This window comes from Adelges cooleyi, unplaced genomic scaffold (genome assembly GCF_023614345.1).
Source record: "Adelges cooleyi isolate 19-005CV unplaced genomic scaffold, UGA_ACOO_1.1 ACOO_flye_CR_arks_rails_tigmint_CR_PRNA_41, whole genome shotgun sequence".
NCBI classification, from domain to species: Eukaryota; Metazoa; Arthropoda; class Insecta; order Hemiptera; family Adelgidae; genus Adelges; species Adelges cooleyi.
This window is the reverse complement of record NW_026096090.1, coordinates 427,158-441,922: the sequence shown is the minus strand read 5'-3', so window position 1 is coordinate 441,922 and position 14,765 is coordinate 427,158. Positions and strand designations below refer to the sequence as shown.

General features: G+C 30.0%; 1 protein-coding gene across 1 annotated transcript in view; it reads right to left on the bottom strand.

Moving 5' to 3' along the window:
* Nucleotides 1-14,765, bottom strand: part of LOC126841759 (heparan sulfate 2-O-sulfotransferase pipe) — a 29,959-nt gene that overhangs the window by 9,975 nt on the left and 5,219 nt on the right. Inside the window, exon 3 of the mRNA XM_050578395.1 lies at nt 776-831. Coding sequence (XP_050434352.1) covers nt 776-831 — 56 coding nt within the window. The remainder of the gene's footprint in view (nt 1-775; nt 832-14,765) is intronic.

Genomic DNA, 14,765 nt, shown 5'->3' with positions numbered 1-14,765 from the left:
TTTTATAACTGAACGTTAAATATTAAACATCCAAAGATCAAATTTAACAGAATTACAATTTTTAATTCGGAAAAGATCTGTTAAAACTTTGATTTAAATATTTTTTTTTTAAGGATCTACAATTTCACAATTCCTAATCGAATTTATAATTTATACAGATACACAAATATAAAATAAATTAACGCCAATGATATAGTATAGTTGAGACAAATAATACAAAAATAATTATATTTTATAATAGCATATATTTTCATATTATTTTAAGAATAATTTATTATCATTATATAATCATTTATACTATTGACCTAATGTACTTTACATCTTATATAAGTTATTTACTTAACAAAATTAACAAAATGCGATGTCGTTTAATGAAAAAAAAAAATGTATAATTAACTTACATTTTATCTTGCTGAATATTTTTTAATACCCGTTTTTTAACTAGATAAGGATTGGAAACAACCTAATACAGTAATCCTAAAATACGTCATAAATGGATTTTTTTTTTGGTGATAATTAAAACACTAATTATAATGCAAATTTAAGATTATACTACGGTTAACCATTAACTTGTTAAAAATAAAAAAATTCACACGGAAATTCAAATACTTGTTTTTGTACAGGTGAACCATGAAATGCTGAAGGTCTCGTGTATACACATTACTACATTTATTTATTATACATTACTAATATTACTACTAATTATTACTAAAAAACCAAAATGTATCTGTTTGTGTTTTACACAATAAACCTAATAAATAAATAATCTACTTACCTCGTCGCGTTGTATGAAATTATCAATGTCGATTTCCATGGCAGACGAAGAATCTCCTGAAATATAAAAAACGTTTTATCATTATTATTTTATTGTTATATTATTTTCTTATAAAAACAAATCCGGTCGATACGATGGACTACAAAAAAAAAACTACCATACTGGTATCAGATAAACGAGTATTTAAAAAAAAAAAACATTTTATACTCGTAGGATACTATATTCGGTATAGTAGTAGTATCGCACATACCATGGCGAGCTCATTTTGACGATCCGTTACCGACACCGGAATTTAACTGCTGTATACACACATAATATATATATATAAATAATTGTGCACCTGTGTAATTCTTATGAAACCGTGAAATACATCAACACAAGGACTACCAAGAGGACGTTGGATGTTATTACTTATTATACAAACGCAATTATAATAATATATAAAAAAAAAATCGTTTTCGTCTTATGACAATTGCATATTATATTTTTCTATTCTTTGGTTTATTTCGAATTTGTATTTATATTATTATTATTATTATCATCATCATCATCTTGTACACCCGTCTACTTATAAAATAACATTTACAGATATATTTATGTATATATATATATATAAAGTATGGTAGTAGGTACCATCGTTCTGTGCTACATACAAAACAATACACGACATTAAGATCCGTTTAAAACGATTACGTTTTTCCACACCGTCGGGCCAGGAGAATAAAAAATATATATTCGTAATAAAATAATTGGCCTAAATTGACCATCACCGTGATACCTGTAATTAAATTGATGTCGCTTTTTAACGCAATGATGATAGTAAAAAATAATAAAAATACTCTCTCCATCGTTGTTCTTTATTGCTGGATGTCTTCAAGTCAAATAATCGGCCAATAATTATTTTTATCGTATTGGTAAGCTTTTAATGGAAAAAAAAAAAATAACGACTAAAAAAACAATTCAATAATGACGGATATATGTACATCTAAGGCACCTACTCGTTTTTGTTGAAGATTACACATGTTTATTTTTATTTTTAAGTAACCGACTTTATAAAGGGCTGGAAGTGCTTAAAGTTCTTAAAAAATGACAACAGATAACAAAAAAGTGACCTTTAAAATTTTTTTTAAACCAAAATATAATTAAACATATTTGTACATATGGACTACTACCGTTCTTCTACTATATTGCCTATGCCCCTTCATCAACAAACTAAATGGAAAAACAATAACCAATATCAATGATTAATAGGTAAGTAGTAGATTCCCACGAATTTTCTATAACAGTCAATTTCTCTTAAGAAGTCTCTCCTGAACGAGCACCTTTTAATGGGTTTTCAACTGCTTAATGTTTTTTTTTTGTGGAAAGTCGTTGGTCACGCAAGTTAATGAACTAAAAATCTACTAAAAATAATACTTTATGTACATACTACAAGTAATAAATACAGCGTGCGTTCTTAGCTTAACTTAGTATTTATAATTTTTTTTATATTCAAATTAATATAGATAGTAAATGTTGTTATGCAAATAAATATCCCGGTTATCGGTTCTATTTTTAATATTTAAAAAAACAAAATAGTTTTGACTGCGCCTATATAGGTTTCTATAACAGTAATTTTCTCTTACGAGGGCGTCGCACCGGTGATATTCAGTGGTAAAAACATGTTTACGCCAACTGAAAATTGTGCATTTTTTTTTTGTTGAAAAGTTACAGTCATTTAAAAATGTTAAAATAGTTGTTATTTCTAAACTATGTATTGAGCGTTAAGCTTGGAATAATGAAAAAAACGCACCGTCTTGCCCTCCGGAATATTGTTCTCTTTTAATTTTATAATCGGTGCTTTTACTCTAAAACCAAAATTAAGCGAGTTATTTTCAGTCTGCTTAAACGTGTAGAGATGAATAAAACATTTTTAAATCGCTTTCAAGGTAGCTGTGATAGTCCAAAAAATAAATTAACTACTACCAAAATAGAGTCCTAGTTATTGAACTAATAATTACACATCACAGTTTAACCTTTAAATTAAGATTTTGTAAAAAAGTTTTATAAGTTGCTACCAAAAAAAAACTAGCTGGGGAGGGGGAGAGAAACATAATAATTTGTGGAAAATTGATATCGCATTATATAAAAGCACTATGAAAAAAAAAATTAAATTATAAATTGGCCTAGTGAGATAATGAGTAGTTCATGATAAAAGAGAATCACCCAATATATATATATATATATATATTGTATGAATATTTTGTTTTAATTGTCCGACTGAATTTTGCCAAAGTGTGATATTGATCCAAGCCTAGCTGACATTTACTAGAGCATATTATATTGATTGTTCACGATTTCAAAAGAAATATATTGAAGATTTATTTTTACTGTTACGGCATTGTGTAAAAAACAATTATGATTCGAGTACGCTTTACAAGTTGGATAATCTGTAAAAAAATTGTTTAATCTCTAATCATTTTTACAGTGACTAAAAGTGGAAAAAAAAACTTGTTCCCATAAACGATTAAATTGTCATGTAATACGTATTAGGTATGTGCGCTAATGAAATTAATTCTAAATGTATCATCCGTTTATTTACACGCTTTACAGGTACCTACCATATAAGTTGTATTATATTATGTGATGCTATTTACCGGCTATTAAAAGTAAAAGTTCAAAACAAGTTATGCTTTTACAAAAAAAGTACCTATAGACAATTATAGATTTTTCATAATGCGATTTAATTTTTCACAGTTGAAATTGTACAAAAAAAAAAAAACTATAATATTCATCGTGTGAGCGATTTTTAATGAGCGTTCATCTTTTCATATAAATATTTTGGCAGTTAAATAGTTGTTTAAAAAAGTTTTGTTTTTTTATAACTGTGACGTCATTAGAAACTAACCAGAACCATTAAAACACCAGTTTATGCCCACGTTTAGTCGAATTGTTAACTACATTATTTATACTTTGAAACAAAAAAAATCGGTATCTTATTATTTTTTAAAAAAAGCGATCCATAAACATTTCTGATTATGTAGTCTAGCGGTTGCTTGTAATGCCAGTAATTGGTTTTATGATGTGTTAACGTTCTTGCATGCTTAAAAAGATTTTTTTTTATTCGTGACCGATCACACATAGTCTTCATAGATTCAATTTTTCACTATGGTTAATATATGTACAAAAATGAAATTACGTTATTTGTCTAAACTCGCAGATAAAAAAAAAAACCAACCTAAAAAAGGTTTTATATGCTCTATATATTTTTTGCACAGATGTTACTCAAATACAGTCTAGGTCATGAGTATTTAACATTTAAAAAAATATTTGCCAAATCTTTGTGTACTAAATAAAATGTAACCGTGAAGCGTCGGGGTACCAAAATTGGTACGAATCATATTAATTTTATAACGTTTTACAAGAAAGCAAAATTATAGTTATAATATATTCGATTCGAATATTCGTGAGATTCAAATAAGGATTTAGTGTTTTTTTATATTATATAAACAAATAAAATCTTCAAATAAACTAAGGACATCCAAATGGTAAACTCTAAAAAAATATGCAACTGCCTATATGTTTTTTATAACTTCATTATGTATGTCAAACTGCTTAGGATGGCTTGAATTTGTATACATTTAAATATGCTTAAATTTCAGTATGTTAAAATGTAATTAATAATTTATTTATTCATATTAAAAGAAATAGATATACGTTAGAGATAGGACCAATGGAATCTCTATGGCAAAGTGAATGTTTTTTCCTAGTTATAGCTGTTATTACGGGGTACTTATTTGGGATAGAACTTTTAAAATCTGGATTTAAAACAAAAAAACGATTTTTGTTCTTAACATTGTTTTCATAAACTGAAAAATCGATGGAAATTGCATAATGAGTAGTTATGGTTTTTTTTTTTATAGAAAAATTACAATATTTATATCAAGTATTACAACATATGTTCGTCTAAATAAAATATTTTGTAACAGACGATATCGTCTAAGCACAGAATAGATTAATCTATTAAATCTACATATAAATAGTCCGAATTTTTTTTTATGTATATGTTTTAATGGCACTAATGTAACATATGATACATCATATGCGTACCTACTGCTAAAGATCACAAAACGATTTTTTTTTTTTTATATAATATAAAATATCATAATGTAAACAAACATTGTGCTAATGAAAAACCACCTGTCAGCTGGTCACTGTGTCAGAACGTAAAGCGTACACAGCAGTCTTATACGTGCACCGGTTTTGGCGCTGTTGTGCACTTCGTGCTAATTTACACACGTTTGTTGGAAAGTCGGTGAAATCGGCAAGAAGATAATATTATATTAATGTATAGGTATTATACTTGATGCCTTTGACAGAACAGGTATCGCGTGTGTCCTATAAACATTTAATACGCATTCGTGACATTCAGATTTGCACAGATAAAATTGGTTTAAAAAAAAAATTCGCATTTCCGCATGTACGAAGAAACAGTATAATAATAAATAACAAAAAAAAAAAATAATGCATTATTATTATTATTATTTGTATGCGATAACCGGTACATATAATATTATGCAATTACTACCGAGTCGTCTATCGGATATATTTTCCATCATTATCGTTTATATGGAATCGAGCTGGGTACAAAATTACAATAGGTTATGTCTTGGTAATAATATCGTACTTGCGAAACACTAAAATTTACCAATTTCGCTTCATATCCGTTAACGTGAGCCGATGCGTGCACCTATATGTGCTATTGTGTTATTAAGTTATCATTCCAGTGTATCTAGATCCGTTCTGATTTCGAACCGACCAGTGTCGCAACGTATTCTAGTTGTTTGAACCTTATGCAAATAACACTTATTCTGTGTATTCGAATATTATTACATTATGTATATACCCGTGGGGTATATCTCAAGTATTGTTCGGACGTGACGGCGTGACAGCATAATAGATCAGAGTGGGCATATAATAACAATCTTAACGTCAAATTTCGAGTACACTACCGGCGCTTACGATGTGTATTATAGTGTAATATGTGCACACACACACACATGCAAAAGTTATCCATATTAACACTGTAATACGGGTACGGTTCAGTTGGATTGAAGGATAGAGAGAAGAAACGCTAATATATTTACAATTAATGTTAGGTACCCACCGATGAGTATACATATATATATATATATATATATATTATTATGCATACAACAATATAAAATAACAATCGGCACTATAATTTCGAAACGGTCGTTACGTTTAAGACACAGCAAGTGAATAATAGAGAGCGGATAATGTAAAAAAAAAAAACGCTCGTGTTTCGATGATATCAGGCTAATAATATAATGTAACAATTATATTTAAATCAACAGCGTCTAAACAATCCTATTGATATTTCCACTCGAGAAGACTTAAATCGCTTAATTACCAACGACGCGTTTCTTTTATTATAATATATGTATTCCATTTAAAATTTTATCTCGTAATGGGATAACGCCAAAAAAAAGAAGTTTACACTTTCCTCTTCGCTCCGTGGTTTCATTGAGAAACGGTTGTACTAATAAGTTATGATGGAAATACATAGTATATAAAAAATATAGTTTTTTTTTTAAACGATTGAACAACAAAATTCCTAAGGAACCGACGTTTATGATGGGGTACTAAACTTAACACGGGCTAAGGATATCGAAACCGAAAAGATGATTAAAAATTTGTTTTCTCAAAAAGTCAGCACGGTGGGACGGGCTTGGTTGCGGGTTCTTAAGAATTATTTTAATTTATAATTAAGTGATACAAATCATTAGAGAAAAATAGACCCGTTTAAAAGTTTGATTTCTATACATGTATTCTCGTCTGCAGACCAGTAGGTTTTTATGTGAAAAATACCACAAACAATTCATTGAGTCCCTACAGCATTTGAAATCATTTGAAAAAATATGTTTTTTGTTTAGCCATCCCCGTGAACTGTCGTCATGCCACTGATTTCTACTTGTGTATTGTAGTCTAAATTATTATTTGATATCTATTCACGGCTTTTTCAAAATCGATAAACTAGAAATCCTATTGTTACTACCGGAAAAATCATAAAAGAACAGCAACGGTATCAAATACGATGTCGAAGTAAAGACTGAAATTATAACCTAACCGTCTTAAAGGTTATTAAATTCGATAGACCACAATGGTCGCCAAGACCATTAGGGGAAAATAATAAATTTGCCAAGTCTTAAATTACAGGCCGCAGTTACCAATAGTATATTTTTTGTTACCTAAACTGTACTATTATTATTATTTTTTACAAATAATATTAACTGTACAGATAATAATATGCCATCTTAGTTCCGCTTAATCGTCGGACACTGCGAGGACCTCTTCCTCTGTGGCGTCGTACTGTATTTTACTTTACCGCCAAGACCTTGAAATTGCATACACTTTATCGACGACTATCTAGTACTTTTCACAGCGATTGGACGAATTAAAGATAGTTGCATGGATTTTACGCTACCTACATGAAAGCAATGATACAATAGTAACGCGAGTCGTTCCGTTGAACAGCGCAATGTGTTATACCTATCGATCAGCTATTATTATTCTTGTATACATCATGTTATAATTTGTTTATTACGATGTTAAATAACAGTTTAACGGTACACTGAAGTATATTTTGTTCACGGTGTAGCCGAGAAATGAGCCAAATACATAAATAAACGGATGTGTTGTGTTGTCGTTGTAATAGACGGGAAAATGTGGATACACAAATAGATGCCATCTACGCTGGAAATTTAATCTTATAGTCCGATCGGATTAACATATCGTAGGAAATACATAGTTTTCTATCTTGACTATCACATTACCACTATGAAGCACATAGTATGTACCTATATAAACTGTAATTTCAAAGAGATATTACAACAGTGACCTTAATTCCCGTTAGTCGACATTAAGCCATTGACATTTCATTTTAAACGACAATGCTGACAACCGACAATTTTGACCATTTTTTTCAATAGAGAAATGTTCAACAAAAACAATGACTCGTCGATAATCAGTTCTAAATATAATGATTATTTTTCTAGTTGAGAGCTTTTTACCGCTTAGGCGGGGGACATGTGAATTATAATGTTCTATAATAATAATAATCATTCCTTATAGCTTACAAAAACAAAAAATAGAATTGTTGGGAAAATTGGGTAATTCATAAATAGTCAGCTAATTACCATCAACCCACATGTGATCAATAATCTTTGGGTGGTCAGGGTAAGTTTCAGCCAAAATTTACATTTTACTCTTAAGAATGACGTCTACAGTCATAAAAAAAAAACACATCATCATTATTCATCGGGATCAAAGCTAAATTATTATCAATACTAGTAAGTAAATTGTTTCTTTTGAAATATCATTTTAGAGAGCGCACAATGTATTTTCAAATACTTTATACAAAATAAAAAAACAAAAACATTTTCGTTCGACCGAATTGTCATTAACTTGCATTTGTATAAAAATACAAATGGTTTTCTTTAATTTAAAAAAAAAAAGAAAACTATTTATTAACAATAAGTTAAACCACATTTTTATGTCAAAGCAGCCGAGAAACTAAAACGAATAAAGGTCAGACGGATTTATTTGTTTGTTCTGATTAGTGATAGGTATACAGGTAGAACGCACCGGAAAACGACATCGTGTATAATATGTCTACTTACTAAAACGTTGCACTTGCACCGGGAATTCAACTGCATAAATCCGATTTCTAACATAACCTATCTGTACACATCATGAACATGTTATTTTATAGTTTACCTACCTCGCTGTACAAATATCATTTCCTTGTTACGCGCATCGCAGTCCGCTGTTGATGCAAATGCGTTTCGCGATCATCACTATAATATGGTAGGTACATAATCCATTATATTTATATATATATATATATATATCTGTATACTCACTCTCAGGAACTATACAGAATGTTTGTTATTGTTTCTGACGAAACGGTCGGATTTCAAGAGAAATTGTGTTGCCGACGGCATTCGTCAGACACTAATCAAACCTTTCAGACGAGTTGGTCGACTTAAAAACAAAATATTAATCATTTTATAGTTATAGTCATTTATTCATTAGAGATAGAACTTAAAGGAAGAAACCTAAAAAAAATTCTGTTTTTATATCTTAACAAAAAATGCAGTAGTTATTAAAAAAGTGGTCTGAAAATACATTGGACGAAAAATATTGGTTGTAAACAATATTGAAAGAAAATCAAAGATACTTATATTATTCAGTCTTAACTTTTACCCCTCTTCACAAATCAACTGAAAACCAAATTTTGATAGCCTCCCCCTCCCCTCCTACAGGGACTGGAAGGTTTTTCTTTATTTTTTAGGCGCAATTTTGTTATTTAAAAGTTGAATATTAGACTGTAGGTAGTTTAATCAATATCTATTAAAAAATGTAAAGAAAAAAAAAGTCTGTTGTAAACATTTTTTACTATTGTGCAAAAACTCAAAAACGACACAACGTGGATTTTTAATGCTATTTTGAGGTACCATCATGACATTGTAAATGGTCTAATATATAAATATGCAACATTATTGTATTTTTAGCCTAATATTTAATGTGTACAATCGATTGCCTCCCAATCCCAATCACCAAATTCGAAATCATTGACCTCTAAAACGTACAATTTTGATCAAGTATTTAGCTTCGATGCGGCGAAGCTGAGAAAAGTTGAAAAAGTCAAAAACCTTACCCCAGAAAAAACGTTGCCTTTTTTTTTACTCATTTGAAGTTACCTAACCTTTTGGAGACTTTATTCGAAAGATGGCGTAGAGAGTTATTTTATTGCCATATATGTTTTGTGTGTTAGGCGCGACATTTAAAAAATGTATATAGGGTGTCTGGATGTTTTGCCCCATTTGATTGTCCTTCATTTTTAATCCGACATAAAAATAGCGCGTATTGGAACTAGTCCCCCCGGGGCGACGCAGTCGCTGTGTCAGAGGTGGTTAGGGTCAATGACAAGGTCCGGTCACTTTCACCCACAACACAGCAGATATACATACGGTATACATGGACAACAAAAAAAAATAATAGATTTTAAATATCTTTGGCCATTTTTCCAACACAACGATCGCGTGACCATGTGCACAAAAAGCAGATAGACACGGAGATATCCGAAAATAATCGCAATATTATAATATACACACATACTATTCGTTTTCCAATATGCGTTCACGACGTACATCATCATCATGCTTTCACATACCGAACGTCAGAATTGAGGAAATATATATATATATATATAATATGTATGTAGAATAATCGGTTCTTCTCCTACAACATAATAATAATAACAATAAACACACGTTGTACAGTATGTCCCGCAAAGCGGATGTTGTAGCGTTGAACTCGACTGCGACGGATATTTTCAATTTGTATTTTAAAGGGCTAGAAAAAAAAATGTATTAATCTTAAAAAATAAGTACCTATGTTTTGAAAAATTTGTAAAAAAAAAAAATAATAATAATAAATTTGAAAATTCGATAATTGTTGTCTGAAAACAACAACGGCTGTTGTTTTGTAACATACTGTATGCAGTGTATAGTCAGTGATCGCGAGTTGAACGTTTTTTTTTTTTTTTTTGATAAATGTATATAGTGCATATTGTTTAATGTATTTATTTCTACATGGTACATCCGACGGCAACATTTCCAACTAGCGTTATTCGTTTACACAATACCAATAATTTACTTTCGGTAACGTCGCGAATTCACACGATATTTTTGTACAAAAAAGAAATGTAAAGGTACAATACAAAGTGTGTTGAATTCACAAACAGATAGCTTCGCCTTCGCATCTTCTCACATTACTGTTATAGGCGTACTAGTAGTATGTATGAAAATTTCATTTTCAACGTTTTATACTTATTTTTAAGAATGAGCGAAGTCTATAAGGAAGTCTATTTTGTAGGATCGAAGTTTAGGACTGCTTCCGGTGTTCGAATAAAGCACCGAAAATGAGAGTTTCTTTAAGTCCTTGTTGAACATACTTTTTTTTTTCTATTGTACTTGGATATGTAATTACATTTTTATACAACTCATTCGGTTGGCAACAGTTTCAAGTAGAAATTACCGATTTACTGATAATATTACGAGTTTTGAACTAAAGAACAAGTTCTCATATTTTTAAAAGAACGTGGACGAAGAAACAAAACGAATTAGTTTATAAAACGGGACTTTCTCAACAATAATTTTATATCACAAACGAGATTGACATAAATTTGATCAAAGACTAATGGTAAAAATCGAAGGCATAGCGAACAAGTGTGATAAGTTGTGATATTTTTTTAATTTTACAGGAATGACGTTTGAAAGTTCACATTGTATACAAGTCATGTCTTCTGGCAGTAAAATTGATGAACCGTTGCTTGTATACAATGTTCAGAAAGTTATTAAGTGTCTATTGCTAGACATAAGTCATAACACAAATTTCTAAAAAACAAAACACACTTATTAAAAACGGGGACAGCTTTTATGTCATCGAAGTAAATTTTATACATTATTCTATGATTATAAGCGGTTAAAAAACAAAATGGGTACCGCAAAAAAAAAATTGGTCTGACTTTAATTGTCAGTATTAAGTAAAGAAATTAATAATGCTTATATAATGGTACAAAATAGACAGTTCTGTGATGATTTGTTGTTGTAGTGTTAAATATGTTTAAGACAGCAGAAGAAGAAACAGAAAAGGAGAATGAACTGTTAAAACTTTAGCCTAAGTTGATCGGGTTCGAGAATTGTGCAAAACTAACGATTTGTATACTCGACTTTAGATAAAAATATTCTTTAAACATCTCCAATGTGATAATCTTTCCTAATATGAAATTATAATATTACCAATGTTTCTTTGTTGTTTAAAAAATAAATAAATAATTGACTCTACTGGAAAATTTATATTTACCATTAAATATGATTTTACCCGCGAGCGACCACACATGTAAACATGTAAAATATTCTCCATTCGACATTGCAAAACGAAAATTATAGCGATCCTTTAGTTAATCGCCCGGATATTCGGTTTACAAGTAATAATTATATCGTACGGTCAATAATAAAAAATTGTAAGAAAAAAAATGTGTAAACGTGACTGGATAAATTGGAAGGTATTATACAAATCGAATATTTTTAGTTATTCAATTTGCAATAATATAATTATTATATACATAGTAGATGTATCGCCAGATCTGCTTATAAGTATAAACCTAGTTTATACCTATAAGTATAAAAAAAAAACTAACGACATGGGTTTTAATAAAAAACGAAAAATCATAAAAAAAAATGAGTGGATAAAAATCACTAAATCGACGTTCTGGCCGTCTGCGAATGCGTCCATAAGAAACGTAGCGTGCGAGCACTAGAGCAATCTTTTTGTCAATGACTTAATTCTTGTTTGACTAACAATGATCTTCACAATATAGTAATTATATACGCCTTTCCGTTTGTTTATTCGAATATAATTGCTACCGGGTGTCTTACGCTCAGAAGCATTGACCATAACGAGTCCAGCGCGCGCGCGTCTGGTCCTAAATATTATCTTCACATTGTATACACAATATACATAATAGTATAGTAATAACAATAACTTGTCGACCTTGGTGCGTGGGAAAGGTGAGTAAGGTCCGGATTTCGGTTAATCGTCACAAGTAGCCATAATTATTATTTTTCGTTATTATAACCGTACTGTGCCATGCACTAACCAACGCAAGTGTTTGAGAAATTATTTTTTATAATTTGTCGGTTTTCGTTTACGGTTTTATTTTCAATATAGTTACTGCATACAGTGTGCATTCCTCTTACTATGTTAAGGTTATTCTGCAGTTAGTGTACTCGTGACCTTGTACGGTATCAAAACAACATTTTTCATATCCGAACAGTAACGGATTCGTAATTAAAAACGAATAAAAAAAAAATAGCATGTTTCTGTAAAGATTAAACATATAATAATATATTTCGATCGATAACCAGTTTTAGATTTTCTTCGTATAGCTTATGAGATAATACAAATGGAAATGTTTCGGCCAAGGAGTGGTACCACGTATTACCATTTTTCAATATGTACGCGTGCACTATGCTAATAAGTATGAACGTTTAAACGTTTTTCTTTCGTATATAACTCACTTCTACATAAACTCAAAACTGGTTATCCAAAAATCACAATTTTCATAAATGACACCTTCTATAGTTCTATTTTGTAAAATATAAACTATGTATCCATTTAGGTAGACTATAAAAAAACTAATACAATAAAATACCGTATGATTATAAATAATATTTGAAAATGCTTTTGAGAAATGTTTTTTGTACTTGTGTTTCCAACAAAGCGGTTTCAAAAAGTTTATATTTTCTAAATGTTTTCTTTAGTTTGATATTGTAAGTGATAAGAACCAAGCGACCTTTTAAAAAAAGGAAAACAATTGTTTATCATACATTTATTGTCAATAACACTTTTTTTAGCTGTAATCATGAACATCACCCATATGAACACATTGCACGCACAATTTTCATAATCATTAGAAATTATTACTTAATTACATATTATATTAACGTGTTTATTTTCCACAAGAATATGTCTTCCTGTTTACAACGGCACAAGGACGCAATGCAGCACTGAGCCTCTAAGACATTTATAACTAATAATTATAATTTATAAACCACCACTACGTCATTACTATGATCCAAATAGATCATTAGTACAAAAATCCGACGCACGAATCATCCACTTTCTAGAGAAACACTTTTTTTATTTATCATCCTGGGCGGTACTTCATTCAATAAAATATAAGCATTAGTTCGTGCACAAACTACATTTAACTTATAAAAACGGTCTATTCTAATTATCTCGTTAGAAAATAGTTAATTGAGTATTTATTAAAAACGTTAGTCTTATAAAATATTTTTTGAGTGTTGTTTTATCATCTTAGTTTATACAAAATTTAAAAAGCACTCGGAACAGCTTAAAATATTGTTATTTATAATTACTAATATAAATAAAATTAAGCTACGAAAAGGCTTTAATAATCTCTCGTTACAATCTCCCTTTGTCGATTACAACTGGGTCAAATAATTTAACGTGAAATTATTACCTTAAGCTGAACATTTTATTTTATAATATCGTTGTACACTGTGACAATGTGAAGGGGATAAAACTCTTAAGGAATACGAATGAAACTTGAGCTAATATATTTCATCACAAGTACTGAACGCTTAACTCACAAAGAATCAACGTCACTCCACACAGGTATTAAAAACCTACAGTTTTGTACCTTTGATCTAGATGAGCCAATCTCAAGGAATTTATTTTGGCCTAAAAATGAGATACACCTTTTTACACCCACAAGGTATAGAACTAAAACTTTGATTATTATGGTAAAGAGAGAAAGCAAAGAAGATTAGTATTAACTTTTTAGTATATGTTTTACGATTCAGTCGCTTAGCTAAACCAAGATTTTCGTTAGGAAAATAATAAATACGGTTGAAGGCTCGAAGCTACATCATAACCAATTATTTCTAAACTTTTATTAGAGTTAAAACCTTCAAATCCTAGGACCTTGATTTGCGGCTTTAAGGAGGGGGGGGGGAGCTTATACTAGCCTGCTGATCGTCATTAAACTTATTTGACTGAAGCGTTGACAGAGAGAAGACTAACAATCTATCTAAGAAGATGTCCGCCTTATGAAATATGCGAAAAACGTTACGCAGGTTTATATGTCTAGTTTATGTACATATAAAAAACTATTGTAGTCTCCTAAGTAGAGTACAGAAATATTTTTTAATTACACTATGATTTAATCAGTCGCCATGCTTATGCGAGATGATGACACGCGGAGAAAGTGTATAATATAATATGTATGTGTAAACTACACTCGCGCGGTTTGTTTTTTTGAATGGACCTAACAAAAAATTGTTTTTTTCTTCAAATAATGAAAAGATCGTGTCTCGTTTTAATAAATGTAGGGCAC